The sequence below is a fragment of the Rhinichthys klamathensis genome, unplaced genomic scaffold (assembly GCF_029890125.1).
Source record: "Rhinichthys klamathensis goyatoka isolate OS25496 unplaced genomic scaffold, OSU_Roscu_1.1 h1tg000278l_1, whole genome shotgun sequence".
Taxonomy (NCBI): Eukaryota; Metazoa; Chordata; class Actinopteri; order Cypriniformes; family Leuciscidae; genus Rhinichthys; species Rhinichthys klamathensis.
The window spans coordinates 175,596-195,770 of record NW_026606797.1 but is presented as its reverse complement, the minus strand read 5'-3'; the positions used below and the strand labels follow the sequence as shown (position 1 = coordinate 195,770).

At 44.0% G+C, this 20,175-nt stretch overlaps 1 protein-coding gene across 2 annotated transcripts in view; it reads left to right on the top strand.

The window, feature by feature from the left end:
* flt4 (fms related receptor tyrosine kinase 4) overlaps positions 1-20,175 on the top strand; it is a 102,384-nt gene that overhangs the window by 24,952 nt on the left and 57,257 nt on the right. For both annotated transcript variants that reach the window (XM_056268943.1, XM_056268942.1), the window contains exons 2-5: positions 1,517-1,613; positions 9,664-9,938; positions 17,890-18,017; positions 19,283-19,451. In XM_056268943.1, the coding sequence (XP_056124918.1) occupies positions 1,517-1,613; positions 9,664-9,938; positions 17,890-18,017; positions 19,283-19,451 (669 nt within the window). The remainder of the gene's footprint in view (positions 1-1,516; positions 1,614-9,663; positions 9,939-17,889; positions 18,018-19,282; positions 19,452-20,175) is intronic.

The following is a 20,175-nucleotide window of genomic DNA, read 5'->3' as shown; positions in this document are numbered from 1 at the left end:
GCTTCTTCTCCGCGGCGGTGGTGGGCGCTGTCCTCTCTTCGTCGGCCTCTGGCTCACGTCGCGGCAGGCGGAAGCTTCCAGTCTGCGGGGGGCTCAGGCGTAAGATCCGTCGATCGGGGTGGTGACGGGCTAGGCTCTGGGTCGGGCTGTGGCGGCTGTATGGATCGGGGGTAGACCCTCTCCAGACTCCTGATGACGGCCTCCTTCCAGCAAAGTCCTTGGGTGTCTGTTAGGTCCACGGAATGTTGCTAGGTAACCTGATCCAATACAGCGATTTCAGCGTCTCGTCGTTATAAGGGATACAAACGTCGAGACGGCAAAACTCCAAAAGTCCAAGATGGTAAGACTGCTTATAGCCAACGCAGCAATCTTTGCGGCAAAATCGGTTTTTGGGGTCCGATCAAAAGCAAACACTAACGAGGATAATTAATAGAAGACAGCTGAAACCAATGATCTAATATTGACGGTAACCAAGGAGACAGACGAGTGGCGAGAATCAGAACAAGGCATGTGACAAATGAAAACAAACAGAAAGTCCATGAAAAAAGAAACAAACTGAACATAATGCTAACACCCACGCAGATTTCGCAGAATTCACTTCATAAATCGCTACACTACTGACAATATACAATGAACTTTTTGTCCGCAAATTTAATTGAAAATTTGTTAGTGTGTCCGCACCTTAATATGGTTTCCCTTGAACTGTTTACAGCTGGTATTGAGATGCATTTTGGTCGATCGGATCACAAGTGGACGACACTAAATACATATGTAAAGAGGGTCTGAAACGTATTGAGCTTGTCTACTTTCCACCACTTCCAGAGGTAGTTGAAAACGCATTAGATCGGAATGCTTTTGTAGTGTAAACGCTCATGTGGTCGTGTGTGTTCAAACATCCACAAAAGATCGTCTGCTCTCCGTCTACTGACCTAATGCGTAAACATTATGGAAAGAGCTCTAGCCAGACGGGATTTAAACTTTATCGGCCGAAGACCCAAGTTTGGTTTGAAGATGACAAACGTACCAAGCACAATGTTCTCTTACCATTCCTGATTTCTAACACACACTCACAGCCCATATATTTACCCGCCCATAGACCCGCAAAGAAATCAGGACAGAAGTGGTTGAAAGTGGACAAAAGAGGCGGATTAAAACACCAGGTATAAACAGGAATGTCTCCCTCGCCTACTTGTAATCCGATCAACCAAAACGCATCTTAATACCAGGAGTAAACAGGGCCATTGAGTTCTCAGTGAGCTCCTGAAGTGTGGCATTAATTCCATTTTTTTGTAAACATGGGACTGCAGTGTAATTTCTTTTTGGACTAAAAAGCCAAACAATTTGCCTCCTTATTTCAGAGGTGCACCACACAGTGAAACTGCATCCAAGGATCTGTCAGGAATGATTATTAGAGCCCGGAACATTTTGACTGTTCTTAGATTCTGCTGTGAACTTACTTGGTAAATTCACTCTTGATTATGACAATGATGATGATGATGCTCTTCTCTTCCTCTAGGTCTGGTGACTGGGTTTTCTATGAGTCCACCCACCCTTGACAACACCAAAGACCAGCTTGTGATTAACGCTAACGACACATTGACCATTACATGCAGGTACAATCCAATCATCTACAGTATTCTTAACTCTGTCTAAAAGTATCTTAATCAGTATTTTGCTATTTTTTTAAAATAATTATTATGCATGCAGTACTTATGAGCTTGTATTAATCACCTCACACTTATGCACTCTCTGCATTTCTCCTCTTCTCTAGCTTGTTTTCCAAATCTATTTGTCAAAAAAAAACCTGGCATTGTACATATGAATATTGTTAGTTCCTTAACGAATGCTTATGTTCCTCTCTTGTAAGTCGCTTTGGATAAAAGGGTCTGCTAAATGAATAAATGTAAATATATTAAATATAAATTATTGTACTTTTAGAAATTCATTTGTCTAACCAAATAGCCATTTAAACTAGTAAAAGGTGATGTAACATTTTTTATGTTAAATTATATTTTCTTAACCCAGTTTATTGACTACTATTAGTATGCCATTCATGGGTTTATCTCCCCCAAAAGTGTAAACATTGAGTCTCCTAGACACCACAAGAACATTGAGAGCGGTTCACTGAGATCTGTCAATCTCTTTCAGCTCAACTACTAGCAACAGTTGGGAGTTTGGGGTGTGGCTACTGTAGCAGACTGAGAGTTTGGGGTGTGGCTACTGTAGCAGACTGAGAGTTTGGGGTGTGGCTACTGTAGCAGGCTGAGAGTTTGGGGTGTGGCTACTGTAGCAGGCTGAGAGTTTGGGGTGTGGCTACTGTAGCAGACTGAGAGTTTGGGGTGTGGCTACTGTAGCAGACTGAGAGTTTGGGGTGTGGCTACTGTAGCAGACTGAGAGTTTGGGTTGTGGCTACTGTAGCAGACTGAGAGTTTGGGGTGTGGCTACTGTAGCTGGCTGAGAGTTTGGGGTGTGGCTACTGTAGCAGACTGAGAGTTTGGGGTGTGGCTACTGTAGCAGACTGAGAGTTTGGGGTGTGGCTACTGTAGCAGGAGGAGAGTTTGGGGTGTGGCTACTGTAGCAGACTGAGAGTTTGGGGTGTGGCCACTGTAGCAGACTGAGAGTTTGGGGTGTGGCTACTATAGCAGACTGAGAGTTTGGGGTGTGGCTACTGTAGCAGACTGAGAGTTTGGGGTGTGGCTACTGTAACACACTGATAGTTTGGGGTGTGGCTACTGTAACAGGCTGAGAGTTTGGGGTGTGGCTACTGTAGCAGACTGAGAGTTTGGGGTGTGGCTACTGTAGCAGACTGAGAGTTTGGGGTGTGGCTACTGTAGCAGAGGGAGAGTTTGAGGTGTGGCTACTGTAGCAGACTGAGAGTTTGGGGTGTGGCTACTGTAGCAGGCTGAGAGTTTGGGGTGTGGCTACTGTAGCAGACTGAGAGTTTGGGGTGTGGCTACTGTAGCAGAGGGAGAGTTTGGGGTGTGGCTACTGTAGCAGACTGAGAGTTTGGGGTGTGGCTACTGTAGCAGAGGGAGAGTTTGAGGTGTGGCTACTGTAGTAGACTGAGAGTTTGGGGTGTGGCTACTGTAGCAGACTGAGAGTTTGGTCTGTGGCTATTGTAGCAGACTGAGAGTTTGGGGTGTGGCTACTGTAGCAGGCTGAGAGTTTGGGGTGTGGCTACTGTAGCAGAGGGAGAGTTTGGGGTGTGGCTACTGTAGCAGGCTGAGAGTTTGGGGTGTGGCTACTGTAGCAGGCTGAGAGTTTGGGGTGTGGCTACTGTAGCAGACTGAGAGTTTGGGGAGTGGCTACTGTAGCAGAGGGAGAGTTTGGGGTGTGGCTACTGTAGCAGACTGAGAGTTTGGGGTGTGGCTACTGTAGCAGGCTGAGAGTTTGGGCTGTGGCTACTGTAGCAGAGGGAGAGTTTGGGGTGTGGCTACTGTAGGAGACTGAGAGTTTGGGGTGTGGCTACTGTAGCAGACTGAGAGTTTGGGGTGTGGCTACTGTAGCAGAGGGAGAGTTTGGGGCGTGGCTACTGTAGGAGACTGAGAGTTTGGGGTGTGGCTACTGTAGCAGACTGAGAGTTTGGGGTGTGGCTACTGTAGCAGACTGAGAGTTTGGGGTGTGGCTACTGTAGCAGAGGGAGAGTTTGAGGTGTGGCTACTGTAGCAGACTGAGAGTTTGGGGTGTGGCTACTGTAGCAGGCTGAGAGTTTGGGGTGTGGCTACTGTAGCAGACTGAGAGTTTGGGGTGTGGCTACTGTAGCAGACTGAGAGTTTGGGGTGTGGCTACTGTAGCAGACTGAGAGTTTGAGGAGTGGCTACTGTAGCAGACTGAGAGTTTGGGGTGTGGCTACTGCAGCAGACTGAGAGTTTGGGTTGTGGCTACTGTAGCAGACTGAGAGTTTGGGGTGTGGCTACTGTAGCAGACTGAGAGTTTGGGGTGTGGCTACTGTAGCAGAGGGAGAGTTTGGGGCGTGGCTACTGTAGGAGACTGAGAGTTTGGGGTGTGGCTACTGTAACAGACTGAGAGTTTGGGGTGTGGCTACTGTAGCAGACTGAGAGTTTGGGGTGTGGCTACTGTAGCAGACTGAGAGTTTGGGGTGTGGCTACTGTAGCAGACTGAGAGTTTGGGGTGTGGCTACTGTAGCAGACTGAGAGTTTGAGGAGTGGCTACTGTAGCAGACTGAGAGTTTGGGGTGTGGCTACTGTAGCAGACTGAGAGTTTGGGTTGTGGCTACTGTAGCAGACTGAGAGTTTGGGGTGTGGCTACTGTAGCAGGCTGAGAGTTTGGGGTGTGGCTACTGTAGCAGACTGAGAGTTTGGGGTGTGGCCACTGTAGCAGACTGAGAGTTTGGGGTGTGGCTACTGTAGCAGACTGAGAGTTTGGGGTGTGGCTACTGTAGCAGACTGATAGTTTGGGGTGTGGCTACTGTAACACACTGATAGTTTGGGGTGTGGCTACTGTAACAGGCTGAGAGTTTGGGGTGTGGCTACTGTAGCAGAGGGAGAGTTTGAGGTGTGGCTACTGTAGCAGACTGAGAGTTTGGGGTGTGGCTACTGTAGCAGACTGAGAGTTTGGGGTGTGGCTACTGTAACAGGCTGAGAGTTTGGGGTGTGGCTACTGTAGCAGAGGGAGAGTTTGAGGTGTGGCTACTGTAGCAGACTGAGAGTTTGGGGTGTGGCTACTGTAGCAGACTGAGAGTTTGGGGTGTGGCTACTGTAGCAGACTGAGAGTTTGGGGTGTGGCTACTGTAGCAGACTGATAGTTTGGGGTGTGGCTACTGTAACACACTGAGAGTTTGGGGTGTGGCTACTGTAACAGGCTGAGAGTTTGGGGTGTGGCTCCTGTAGCAGACTGAGAGTTTGGGGTGTGGCTACTGTAACAGGCTGAGAGTTTGGGGTGTGGCTACTGTAGCAGAGGGAGAGTTTGAGGTGTGGCTACTGTAGCAGACTGAGAGTTTGGGGTGTGGCTACTGTAACAGACTGAGAGTTTGGGGTGTGGCTACTGTAGCAGAGGGAGAGTTTGGGGTGTGGCTACTGTAGCAGACTGAGAGTTTGGGGTGTGGCTACTGTAGCAGAGGGAGAGTTTGAGGTGTGGCTACTGTAGCAGACTGAGAGTTTGGGGTGTGGCTACTGTAGCAGGCTGAGAGTTTGGGGTGTGGCTACTGGAGCAGACTGAGAGTTTGGGGTGTGGCTACTGTAGCAGAGGGAGAGTTTGGGGTGTGGCTACTGTAGCAGACTGAGAGTTTGGGGTGTGGCTACTGTAGCAGAGGGAGAGTTTGAGGTGTGGCTACTGTAGCAGACTGAGAGTTTGGGGTGTGGCTACTGTAGCAGACTGAGAGTTTGGGGTGTGGCTATTGTAGCAGACTGAGAGTTTGGGGTGTGGCTACTGTAGCAGGCTGAGAGTTTGGGGTGTGGCTACTGTAGCAGAGGGAGAGTTTGGGGTGTTGCTACTGTAGCAGGCTGAGAGTTTGGGGTGTGGCTACTGTAGCAGGCTGAGAGTTTGGGGTGTGGCTACTGTAGCAGACTGAGAGTTTGGGGAGTGGCTACTGTAGCAGAGGGAGAGTTTGGGGTGTGGCTACTGTAGCAGACTGAGAGTTTGGGGTGTGGCTATTGTAGCAGGCTGAGAGTTTGGGGTGTGGCTACTGTAGCAGAGGGAGAGTTTGGGGTGTGGCTACTGTAGGAGACTGAGAGTTTGGGGTGTGGCTACTGTAGCAGACTGAGAGTTTGGGGTGTGGCTACTGTAGCAGAGGGAGAGTTTGGGGTGTGGCTACTGTAGGAGACTGAGAGTTTGGGGTGTGGCTACTGTAGCAGACTGAGAGTTTGGGGTGTGGCTACTGTAGCAGACTGAGAGTTTGGGGTGTGGCTACTGTAGCAGACTGAGAGTTTGGGGTGTGGCTACTGTAGCAGACTGAGAGTTTGGGGTGTGGCTACTGTAGCAGACTGAGAGTTTGAGGAGTGGCTACTGTAGCAGACTGAGAGTTTGGGGCGTGGCTACTGTAGCAGACTGAGAGTTTGGGGTGTGGCTACTGTAGCAGACTGAGAGTTTGGGGTGTGGCTACTATAGCAGACTGAGAGTTTGAGGTGTGGCTACTGCAGCAGACTGAGAGTTTGGGGTGTGGCTACTGTAGCAGACTGAGAGTTTGAGGAGTGGCTACTGTGGCTACTGTAGCAGACTGAGAGTTTGAGGAGTGGCTACTGTAGCAGACTGAGAGTTTGGGCCGTGGCTACTGTAACAGACTGAGAGTTTGGGGTGTGGCTACTGTAGCAGACTGAGAGTTTGGGGTGTGGCTACTGTAGCAGACTGAGAGTTTGGGGTGTGGCTACTGTAGCAGACTGAGAGTTTGGGGTGTGGCCACTGTAGCAGACTGAGAGTTTGGGGTGTGGCTACTGTAGCAGACTGAGAGTTTGGGGTGTGGATACTGTAGCAGAGGGAGAGTTTGGGGTGTGGCCACTGTAGCAGACTGAGAGTTTGGGGTGTGGATACTGTAGCAGACTGAGAGTTTGGGGTGTGGATACTGTAGCAGACTGAGAGTTTGGGGTGTGGCCACTGTAGCAGACTGAGAGTTTGGGGTGTGGATACTGTAGCAGACTGAGAGTTTGGGGTGTGGCTACTGTAGCAGACTGAGAGTTTGGGGTGTGGCTACTGTAGCAGACTGAGAGTTTGGGGTGTGGCTACTGTAGCAGACTGAGAGTTTGGGTTGTGGATACTGTAGCAGACTGAGAGTTTGGGGTGTGGCTACTGTAGCAGACTGAGAGTTTGGGGTGTGGCTACTGTAGCAGACTGAGAGTTTGGGGTGTGGCCACTGTAGCAGACTGAGAGTTTGGGGTGTGGATACTGTAGCAGACTGAGAGTTTGGGGTGTGGCCACTGGAGCAGACTGAGAGTTTGGGGTGTGGATACTGTAGCAGAGGGAGAGTTTGGGGTGTGGCCACTGTAGCAGACTGAGAGTTTGGGGTGTGGATACTGTAGCAGACTGAGAGTTTGGGGTGTGGATACTGTAGCAGACTGAGAGTTTGGGGTGTGGCCACTGTAGCAGACTGAGAGTTTGGGGTGTGGATACTGTAGCAGACTGAGAGTTTGGGGTGTGGCTACTGTAACAGACTGAGAGTTTGGGGTGTGGCTACTGTAGCAGACTGAGAGTTTGGGGTGTGGCTACTGTAGCAGACTGAGAGTTTGGGGTGTGGATACTGTAGCAGACTGAGAGTTTGGGGTGTGGCTACTGCAGCAGAGGGAGAGTTTGGGGTGTGGCTACTGTAGCAGACTGAGAGTTTGGGGTGTGGCTACTGTAGCAGACTGAGAGTTTGGGGTGTGGCTACTGTAGCAGACTGAGAGTTTGGGGTGTGGCCACTGTAGCAGACTGAGAGTTTGGGGTGTGGCTACTGTAGCAGACTGAGAGTTTGGGGTGTGGCTACTGTAGCAGACTGAGAGTTTGGGGTGTGGCTACTGTAGCAGACTGAGAGTTTGGGGTGTGGCCACTGTAGCAGACTGAGAGTTTGGGGTGTGGATACTGTAGCAGACTGAGAGTTTGGGGTGTGGCTACTGTAGCAGACTGAGAGTTTGGGGTGTGGCTACTGTAGCAGAGGGAGAGTTTGGGGTGTGGCTACTGTAGGAGACTGAGAGTTTGGGGTGTGGCTACTGTAGCAGACATTATGCACATTTTCAGAAAGACAAATGTACCAGTTTATAATGTTTACTTTAATGTTTCCAGTGTAGACAGACTTAAACAGTTTTGGTGAGTCATGTCAAATATAAGCCCGATGCGTTGGATTGGTTTATTATAAGCGAGACGCTCATGTTCGCTCTAGACAGTGTTAGTTACTCAATTGCTTACTTGTCTATCAACACAGCTTAAAGTAAAATGTTGAGACATGCCTTCATAAGCACCCATAAGAGATGTATTTGTGATGTTTGAGTTGAGGGAGGCGTGACACGTGAAAGGGACATTGTGAACAGTTACAGGACCTAAAATATAAATTTTTCCCCACACACTTACATAGATTCTTTCTAAAAATCTTGATATTTAAGAAAAAAAAAGTCCATTGATACATTATATATAAAAAAACCCTAATACATCTAGGTTAAATTACTTTTTGGTGCTGAATGGGATAAAATGTCTAGTTTAATAAACAATCAAGACCTGGATTTTGTCGATTTTGATTGAATAATTGGATAAGCCTGTGAGCCATTACAAAAACAAGGAGAATGTTACATTTGGAATTGATTTGATAGTTAAGTTTAGAAATAAATGTGGTATGAACATACAGGGAGGCTATCCAACATTTTTAGGTCTAATCCCTTCAAAATTTGCAGACGTTTCTCGCCAAGAATTCCCAGAATAAATTGTTTTTCAGCAGTTCAGTGTGATCGATGAGCAGTATTAAGCAAAGCCATGGCTGGCGTTCAAAAATCACTGTATTTCATAATCTGATTGAGGAACACATCAGTTTAAATGTCATTGCCCTTTCCTTCGCCATCTACAAATCTGTCTGTTACAAGGGACTCAAGCACTGGTTTCAAGACATGCACAGATATCAAGGTATCTTTGCAAGCAATTAAGGCAAGCATTACTATTATTATTTCTCTTAGGATTAAGAATTTAAACAACCTGCTCCTCTGTATATTTCATATATTGAGAGAAGACTGCTATTAATTTTCTAAATGTTTAGTCCAGTGTTGGGAGTAATGCATTACAAGTAACGCGAGTTACGTAATCAGATTACTTTTTTTCAAGTAACTAGTAAAGTAATGCATTACTTTTAATTTTACAACAAAATATGTGAGTACTTTTTCAAATAAGTAACGCAAGTAACTTTGTTTTCTCATGTATTGACTGACAGCTCTCCTTTACTTATGTTGAGAGGAATCATGAGTAAGTACAGAGGCGTTGTGTGTGAACATGAGGATTGTAGTTCTAGACTAAATGTGAGCATTTACTAATCTCACTTACACAAAAACAGATTCAGTATTCCTCAAAATGAATAAAAACAGTGAAATGTAAACTCAGAATATTGTGCAAATCTGCAGTAATTAAATATACTTTATGTATTTAATCTCACTTTATTAAACAATGTATTTGCTGCTGACCTTCGATGATCCAATTCAACCATATTAATAAGCAAAAATGACTTTAGTTAAACACATTTTTGTTTTTATTGCTGCACCCTCTACTATTCAGTTGTGAATTTGCATTTCCTTCACCCTGAGGCTTATAAATTTTCACTTTTGCTGTGAAACGGCCTTTGCTTTTGCCAAAATATAACTTTTTTTGTTATTAAAAAACATGCAATCCCAGCTCAGGTGACAAAAAGTAATGCAAAGTCATGTAACCCATTACTTTCCACAAAAAGTAACTAAGTAACGCAATTAGTAATTTTTTTAGCGACTAATGCAACATTACTTTTAAAAGTAACCTTAACCCAACACTGGTTTAGACTTAAAAACATCACATAGATTTACATCTAGAAGAGATAAAGGGCCTAGAAGAGGAGCATTAATCAAACTTTATCTAATTAGTCAGTTTTGTCTTGAAGGTGAACTAAATGAGTTGGCGTATAAACACATTTTTCACTCAGATTTGATCTCCTCAAGCTTTAAAATGTAGGTTGTGTGCCATGGGACAATATTGTAGTAAAACAGCTGAGTTTATGTGATTATACTCCAGGGGACAGCGGATTCTGGACTGGAGCTGGCCTGAAGAGTCTTTGAGTAAAATCGAGATTACTGACCGTCAGCATCAGGAGTCACCCGGGCCCACGCCGGGCCACAGAGCGGTCAGGGTGAAGGAGTGTCAAGGGGAGGCTGGGAAACCCTACTGTAAGTCCTTAATACTGCCCGACGCCCAGGCCAATGACTCCGGACACTACCGCTGCTTCTACCAGGGCATCAAAGCTGTCATCGATGGGACCACGGCAGCCAGCACTTTTGTCTTTGTGCGAGGTGAGAGCTGTAAAGTGTTTTCTTTTGCTTCATCAATGTTTTTATTTTCCTTTATGAAAAATATCATTTTTTATTATATCTTTCTTTTTTCCCTTTTTTCCTCCTTTATTTAGTTTTCTAATATGACTTTTGTTTTTTTTCTGAACAAAGGTCCCAAAGGAAACGATAGCACGGTATGCGAAATGTGTAAAAATAAGGAAACTCTAGTTACAGATAAATATAGTTACAGATAAATATCCCTGATACATAAATATAGGTGTTCCAAACAGATCACAGCGGTGACAGGGTGTGGAAAAAAATAAATATAGAAAAAAATACTACCATAACAAAATACCAATAGTTAGGTAAATAAATTAAGAGTTACAAAGATATAATGCAGTATAAAAACAAGTTATCACATTCCCAAGTGATCTAATACAGGCTTCTATATTTTCCAAAATATATCTAGCTTGTCTTCATCAATGTTATTTTACTGCATTTTCGTATCGTCCTCCTATTAAAAAGGCTACATATCCTTTATTCTTCTTTATAGTCTCAGACAGCAACATAGTGTCGGCCCAGATCCGGCCCACATCTGGTACACATGGATTCCACACGGCCCAGATGTGGGCCGGATCCGGTACACATGGATTCCACACGGCCCAGATGTGGGCCGGATCCGGTACACATGGATTCCACACGGCCCAGATGTGGGCCGGATCCAGTACACATGGATTCCACACGACCCAGATGTGGGCCGGATCCAGTACACATGGATTCCACACGGCCCAGATGTGGGCCGGATCCGGTACACATGGATTCCACATGGCCCAGATGTGGGCCGGATCCGGTACACATGGATTCCACACGGCCCAGATGTGGGCCGGATCCGGTAACACATGGATTCCACATGGCCCAGATGTGGGCCGGATCCAGTACACATGGATTCCACACGGCCCAGATGTGGGCCGGATCCGGTACACATGGATTCCACATGGCCCAGATGTGGGCCGGATCCGGTACACATGGATTCCACACGGCCCAGATGTGGGCCGGATCCGGTACACATGGATTCCACACGGCCCAGATGTGGGCCGGATCCGGTACACATGGATTCCACATGGCCCAGATGTGGGCCGGATCCGGTACACATGGATTCCACATGGCCCAGATGTGGGCCGGATCCGGTACACATGGATTCCACACGGCCCAGATGTGGGCCGGATCCGGTACACATGGATTCCACACGGCCCAGATGTGGGCCGGATCCGGTACACATGGATTCCACACGGCCCAGATGTGGGCCGGATCCGGTACACATGGATTCCACATGGCCCAGATGTGGGCCGGATCCGGTACACATGGATTCCACACGGCCCAGATGTGGGCCGGATCCGGTACACATGGATTCCACACGGCCCAGATGTGGGCCGGATCCGGTACACATGGATTCCACATGGCCCAGATGTGGGCCGGATCCGGTACACATGGATTCGACACATGGATTCCATATTTGCCCTTTTTCTTCAGCTTTAGATACTTTGAAGAATGTGCAGCCTCGTCATTCCCCCTTAACAAAAAAACACTCAGAAATACTGAGAAAGACTATACAGACTATGGTCAACAGTTCAGTCCAAAAGATAATGTGATCTTCAAGAAGATGTGATTTTTCCAGTATGAAGCCGCGAGGACTCAAATGGTGTGTAAGTGTTATTGGTTCCCGAGACTGAGCCTGTAGTTCTGGACAAATGGACTGCAATTCTTCATCATTCTTTAGCCCATTCGTGCAAATACATACTTAACCTTTGAAAGAATAGATGTTATTTCTGAAGGAAAACATTAAAAGAAGTTGTTGAATATCAGTGTCTGGTCCCTTTTGCAATTTGTGGCATTTTCCTGAGGCAAACCAAATCACAAATCCTGTCTTTATTCGACTCCCTTCAAAGAATGCTTGGCCAGGCTGTCTTTGTCTAAAGTTTCTATTTTCTTTGGGGAACAGTCAAAGACATCATAAACATCTTCTCTTCAGAAGATCAGAGAAGATTATACATGAACACGCTAAGAACATGTTTGCTTTGCCCCTGAGACGGCCCACGAATCGGAAAAAGCTTTTATACTGAATAAACTCAAGATAAGAAAGTGAATAAAGAGACGCCTCATGATGCCAGACATCACCATTAGAGACGTGTCCCTTCCAGTGTCCTCCTTATCGTATAAAAGGAGGAATATTTATGTTGAGTTTGATGGTTTGAGCGCATTATCACCTCACAAATGTGGATGGGAGTGTTACTATAATTTGATTTACTCATTAACATTACATTTGGATGTCAAGGCTGTCTGGATTCATATATACGTAAATGGACTTTTGAATCCAGGCCTACTATTCCAGTCCAAATTTACAGAACATCTAGATACTAATTAAAAATGGAAATTCTGCCATTTCCCAATGTCATTTTCCAATTGTTTTTTGTTGTTGTTGAACACAAAAGTCGTTTTTGACGAACCTCAAGGCAGTTTTTCCCAAACAATAGTACATTACAGTGACCAACAAAGACACAGAAGTTCACATTTATCAGTCAGTCGGTGGACCTGGACTGGCTGAAAGAGCACACGACTGCTTTGTTTTGGATTAGTTGGACATCACTGACACCAAAACACCATTGATTCTTGCACGATTATCAGTGATTTTGGACTGTTCATCACACAAAACTAGTGTGTAAGGAAAAACGTTTTAAATATGTCATTTTGATTATCAAAGATGAGTTTTAAGGGATACTATTATTGACTACAGGGGGACTTTAAGGCTGTTTTCACTGTAAAGCATTTTGAGAAGCTTCTTTAAAGGTGCTAAATAACATAAAGCTTATTGTTATTACTATTGTCACTATAGATTGAACAAAGTAAGATTGTCTCCTACAGAAAAGTAAATAAATAAAAGCAAACATGAGCCGGTTAGTCATCCAAGACTGGTTCTACATTTTAAAGTCAGTTACATAGATGAGTCTAATTGTTTAACTGCTAGTTGGTCAAACTAGTTCCCAGTCTGAACACAGTGGCGGTGTTTATGCAACCATGTGAGTAAGTAATGAGAGATGAGGGGGATTGTTTATTTTCGCACCACAATCTAGCTCTGTATTTGTAACAAATTGAGTTGATCAAAAGAGTCTGCGACATCGGACCGCTTTTCCTTGTGTTGCTCTCATTCCTTGACAGGGTTATAAGAGCCAGGATTAAAAGGGGCCCGGGGAGAGCCAGGTACAGACGTCCCGCTGACTCGCTCACTCGTGTGAAATGCCGGGTGATTTCTCCTGACAACATGCCGATGCCGTGTCCACAGATCTCTGCAGGGGGCTGATCAGAGCCAGCTGAAATCACACATATAAATTAGCAGTGAGCGGAGAGCAGAATGGCACTTGGCTGCATGTGGCTTCATTTATCCAACGCCTCTCGATCCGAGCTGTCGGCGTTATGGCTTCATGTCACGCCCTCCAGCGCCTCCCAATCTCTTCAGAAAAAACAATTCCCCTCCTGAAGATGATTTATTGTGAAGCACCATAGCTGTGAGGAGTTGTGTATTTTCCCTGTTATGCCTGTGTATGCAGACCACCGCGGGGCAGAAACATGAACCTCGAGATACGGAGGTGTGTTTGGACTCCGACAGCTTGGAGTGATTGCTTTGAGCTACGCGAGGAAGAATCAGACTTGTTAGAATAATGCCGGCTTTGAAGAAGCGGATGTTCAAATAAAGGCTTAGAAAGAGCGCTAGAAAGTGAGCGCTGGAGAGTATGTTTTAGCGGTCCCACACATATGGATTGTGCCCAAGACGAAAGCCTCGTATTCAGTGGTTTAAGGAACGGTGCTGGAGACTGTTGATAGAGCGGTGTCATAAAAATCTCCCCTCTTAGATATAATCAGGCTAAATCTGGCTAAAAACTGTGTATATTCAGGCAAAGAACTTGAGGTGGAATGTTAAGTCTGGACTTTAAAGGAATACTCTGGGTTAAAGACTTAGGCTGTGTGTTCACCAAAGCGTTTTTAGCCAGCTGAAAACGCTAGCCGCTCTGCTGAAAACGTTTTGAACGTTTATGAGCGTTTTGGCTGCGCAGTGTTTTTTCCGTTGAGACGCTTCGTTGCTATGATACAGAATATCCACAGCACAGTTTACTTGTAACTTATTTTGCAGATAATTTGTTACATACTAAAAATGTATTTTTCATCCATGTTGTTCGGTTAGCTCTGCTGGTTGATGTCGTTGTACAGAAAGAATGTTGTGTCAGTTGGTCGGTGTGGTATTAGCCCCCCCCCTCCTCCACTGTGATTGGACGGCTGGGTAAAAAGTGACAGTGATTAGCGCTGCGTTTTACCCAAAGTTGAACATTCTTCAACTCTCGTTGACCAGTAAAAAAACGCCGGGCACTCAGCGCTTCAGCGTGAAAAAAATGGCGTTTTAAGGCCCTTTCACACCGGACGCGTAACAAAAAAGCGAAACGGAAAAGCGAATAGTGCGCGTCAAAACCATTCACATCAGCCTCGACGCGAATTTGCGACGTTCAGAGCTTCAACATTCCAAAACTTTCGCGCCGACAGCTGAGAAAACACGGACACTTCATCATCATCATCATCATCATCATCATCCAGTGAAGACGAGCTTTTCGTTTGCTTTATAAAGACAGAAAACAAGGTTGTGCACCTAATCTTAAAGAACAGAGAGTCTGAAGGGGAGTATGCTAATCTTGTAAAGTAGCTAAAACTTTGCCACAAAGAACCGGCCAAAGTTAGGATTATGCATTAAACATTTGAATTGTTTATTTATAAAGTGTTTTCTGTCAGTTTTCGATATGAGACGCGCTCCAGTTCACGCGCCGGCGCCTCCGTGTCCTAATTATATTGTCTACTATATTTGCTTCTTATTCCTATTAATCCAGGCAATTTGTTGATGAAACATTGATTAAAATTAAGATACAATTTATACAAAATGAAATTCACTTTAAAGAAAGGCTTTCTACAAAACAAAACTTAATAAGTGGTCAAAATTATGTCTGACCCATTCCAAATGTTTTCGATATATTGGGCATCTTATGATCCTTACTCATCTCATGCGGTTCCCTTTTCATATAGATCATCAACATAGATGAAATAAAAAAAATAGCATTATATTATTTAAACGTATATATGAAACAGATGTTTTGTTTGAGTTTAACTTATAGGCCTATTTAAGCGTCACCGCTCCGCGTTATTTACGCACATGCTCTGGTGTGTGGCCTATACATGCATGCAAAAATAATATGAAACACACAACTATGAATGTTGAAAATATTCCAAATCAATTATTTCCCTCCTAGTCAAAAATACTATAAATCATCAGCACGCACTTCATCAACTCGCCGGAGACACAAACGATCCCAGCTATTTTATCCCATGCCTCATTCTCGTTGCTGGTAAGAAACACCGTCATGTCATTAATGATAGGGTATATGCCTGCGTTGAGATGCAGAATAGGCAATATAAAAATGCTGTCATTATAAAAGGTTTCTAGTTTCAATGTATTGCTTGTTTTTAGTTTATATTTCATGTTGTGACACTTCTCTTCTCTCGCACATAATGCTGCTACGTCAGAGCAGCCAAAGCGTCCACAAGCTTCGGCTTTGTTTCCCTGTATGTGATTGGCTGAAGCCTTTTCTGTCGCCGCAAAAGTAAAAAAAAATCGGCATCGAAGCAAAAAAAATAAAACTCGTTTTTTCGCCGCAGCACATTCGCGTTCGTTGTGGAAGCACTCATTACACAAACAGCTGATCAAAAAATAAAACAATTGCGCGAATTATTCGTGCGTCAAATCGCGTCCAGTGTGAAAGGACCTTTAAAAACGCGGCGCTCCCATTGAAAATAATTGAAAAAATACGCCAGCCGCGTGAAAAAGTGCTTTGGTGGACACACACACGGCCTTAAGCTTTATCAACAGCGTCTGTGACACACTGTTGATTAGCATTTTTAAAAATGTGTGTACAGTCAAGTCACCTTTATTCATATAGTGACTCATACAGTACAGATTGTTTCAAAGCAGTGATAAACAGTGAAATAATGATCACTGATGCAAACAGAATTCAATTCTGCTGTTCAATAACTGTCTAAAGTACATACATTATGAAATCAGCTCAGTTTAGTTAAAGCAGCTCTACAGAAGATGAATTTTCTACGGAAGATTCATCACATGATGCCTAGGAAGCAAGTGTAAAGCGCCACAAAGAAAATATTACCATATCTGTACATTGTTTTGACAGTATAACCATGATTTAGGCCAATGTGAAATATTATCATCTACTCTACACAAAGTCTGTGAGTGAAAACGCTTCTACCTTCACAAGCGCAGCTGGTGTCAGACCACAATTCTGGACCACAAAACATCTGGTTTAATGGCACAAACATTTGAAGGAAACTCTATCGCCCCCTTGAGTACAGAAGTTTATCGCCACAACCACGATCACTGAGACTAATGGCTCCATTAACCTCGGAAGTTAGATGTCGGACCTGGACCTCAAGTTGACCGCGTTCTAGTACACAAGTCAGAAATCCAAGATGGATGCTATTTTTGCGCAGAAAATGCCAGTGTCATGTCCACAAATAGAGGTTGGATAGCACTGAGTTTACTGAGACACTAGTCTCGCGTAGGCAGATCTTCAGACTGACGACAGAAGCTTTCACTGGCCAAGGACCGCCCAGAGGCCGTCTGATTGACATGTGCAGCAACCAATCACATTTCGTTCTGTTCAGCGTCATGTTTAGGGCCGTGAAAATGTAATGTCGATGTCCCTACAATAGTGTAAAACTCTTGGACGTATTTTAAAGAGTCTATGCTGCGAACTTCTCACACTTTTGAAAATCCAGCGTTTAGATAATCATGATAAGCGCTCATTGTCACAGTTGTAAACATGACGGCTTTCTTTTTCCATGAGGGGGTTTGGCATCACGGCATCTTTGTTTCTAGGTGGACCTTTAAAGAACACGACAAACGTGTCTTTGGGAAATCCTGTAGAATTCAGCCAATCAGATTAAAGACTTTGAAACTCCCGAAGTGTTTCCCGTTGTGTGTGCTATATGGATCAGACGTTCAGTTAACGGTCTGTGGACATGGTGTCTGAGGTTGAGACTATTGAGACACAGACAAAGAGAAGTGCTAATAACCTACATATTACTTCTGTTTCACTTAATGTCTGCGGTTCCTCAGAGTTTTCCGGTTGGAATATCCGAGTACAAATAAAACGCACCATATGTGCGTTTAATTTGCATACTTGTGTATGTTTCTGACCTTTAAGTCCCCCTGTAGTCAATAATTCCCTTAAAACTCATCTTTGATCTCCAAAATGACATATTTAAAAGTTTTTGCCTTCTTCATGCCTTAAATCTTGAATGTAACTCGACACCCTCACCTCATTTAGTATACGCATGGTTCTATGAATATGCAAATTAGCCCCGCCTCCACTCACTCACTGATTGGTTACAAGGTCGTTTTTTGACGTCAGAAACACCAGCGATTTCAAACCGTGTTTTTGAGACTGTCTTTGGTTCACTGCAGTTTTAAGCAGAAAATACTCAGCAATGCTGTCGACTTATGAACTTACACATGGTTTGTGTTAAAGCATATTAAAAACACCACATAGACACATAAACAACATTAAAAACTGGATTTTCACCACAGGGGGACTTTAACAAAATGGCATGTGGACAACTCTTGTCGATCCACCAACATCACAGCTCAAATATTAAACATCTTAACAAAAAAAACAAGCCTCACATTTTTTCTTTTACACCTTGGTGAATTTGTTGGAAGTATTTTCTGTTATGGCATTATATTATTGTATGATCCGAAGGTCCTGATTAGTCAGAAGTCCTGTGATGCTGTGGGGCTTGATTTGAGGTGACGGGGCAGATCAATTATAGACAACTGAACTAATGTCACTTTCCTTCAAACAAACAGACCCACAAAATCCATTCATCATGAGGAATGGGAGTGAAATGGAGACCATCTTCATAACGAACTCGGATACACACATTGAAGTGCCATGTCTGGTTTCAGATCCGGACCTGAAAGTCACTCTCTTCTTGGTAAGTCCTCCAACACACTTCCAACATCATCTCTCTAAAGAGGGAATCTTTTGTTTTTGTGTTTTTTTAGAGATTGAACCCATGATTGACAGTTACTACATACGCAGCATAAGTGTAACTTTCAGCCCTCAGCTAACTCAAGTGACATATAGCTTTCTAAGCCAAGGGAAATGAAAACAGTAACTTAAAGAAAATCATCAGAAGTAATAAAGTGCAACGCTTAGTGCGATTTATTGAAATGGCGGAGCTACAAAGCGTTGTTCGTTCATTAACTGATAACAGCGTAGACTGAAAAAATAATGCTTGGGATTTAAGAAGAGATATCGGCTCTTCAAAATGAGAATCGTTTAGAATTAAGAAATCAATATATTTTTTTAACCCTGAGTTCAGCCTTTGTGCTTCAACTTCCAGCATTGTATTAAGGTCGACCGTAGGCCCTCTCTCCAAACCCTCCAACAGATAATTATGAAACATGTACAGACTGTTACCGTTTGCTCTAATAACCAGAGACAGCGTGCAGTTATGAGGCGGCAAGACTTGACCGTTTTAAACACTCAGTAGTTAGTTATAAGAGTGTCAGGTGGGACAGTCTAGCGGTACAGCTTTTATTCAGCATGAAAGGGTTCAAATCTTGACATAACATTTTTTAATCAGAATTGCAGCAGAACTTGACAGCTAAGGGATAACTATGCATTTTTATTTAATGTAAAGGAGCAGCTTTGACAGTTTGTTCGATGGGGAATTTTGAGTGACATGATGACAGAATATATTGATTTAAAGCAAACGAGATGCAGTACTCGGATGTGACTCGAATGGACTCATAGAGAGTAGAATAAAATTAGGCTCACATTTTCTGTTTCTCAGTGTTTCACAGGCGAAATGTCAGTAAGAATCTGCGCGATTGGAAGTTTTGTGTGAGAGAGCACAAGTTCCCCTCGCAGATTTCACTTGTGTTCACAGAAAGCTGCTAGGTTTGAACGTGACTTGTGTGGGCTGTGCTTTATACAGTACATATGCTATAAACAACGAACAAAAGTCCTCTTTTGTCCATTAAATTTCGCTAATGCAATGCATTTTTTTCAAATTATCATGCAACTTAATTTTCAAAGATACAAATAATATTTTGCTATGTTTAACATCTGCTTAGATTGAATCACAGTGATCTTCATAATCTAAGGCTTGCATTTTGTTCATGCATTAGATTGCAGCATTGGTCTGATTGAGTTTGATTCATGTTTAATTGAATGTTGTTGTCGTTGGTACAGTACAGGGAGCCTCCGTTGCTTCTAGAAAGCAGTGAGATCACCTGGAATAATAAAAGGGGCTGGTCGGTTCCCATGGACGTCTATGACCACACTTCCATCTTTTTCGGCTTCTTCTGCTCCGTCCACAACACCGAGCACAGATCCAAATTATACTTGGTGCAACTCACAGGTAAGACCTGTTCAATATTCGTTTGATTGGCTGTAATTTGATCATAAATCCAAGCATTTAAATATCATCTTACTAAGACATATTATTGGCAGATACAGTCACGACTGATATTTATATGCATTTTATGTAAGTATCTGCTATACTGTTATAAATATCTCATTGATTTACATTACGAGCTTTTATTTTTCGTCCATATGAATATCAGCATCTGCAGCAAATTGCATATTTTTGCTCAGTTTGAAAATAAAACAGCTGTTTTTCTTCTTCGAATGTGAGCTCTATATTCTCCCTATATCATACTATATGAGCCATAAAAGCCTGATGTGTCAAATATGACACCCTATAAAAAACAACTGCACATTTTTGGGGGGGATTTTTTATATGTCAGGCTTTACATGGTTAAACGTCTCAGGTTACGTATATAACCCTGGTTCCCTGAGAGGGAACGGGATGCTGCGTTGAGACGCGGTGGGAACGCCCTGGGGAATTGCATCGTGAAGCACGTGTAAAATCAGTCCAATGGAAAGACGAGACGTCATAGGTGACATCATAGACCAGGAAACTATAAAGCAACCCTGAAATCAGACCGCGATAGCTTCTGAAAAGCCTGAAGCAAGTCGATCAGGGCATGCAGGAAGTATGGCAGGAGAACGAAGCGTCTCGTTCCCTCTCAGGGAACCAGGGTTACATACGTAACCTGAGACGTTCCCTTTCAAGGGAACTC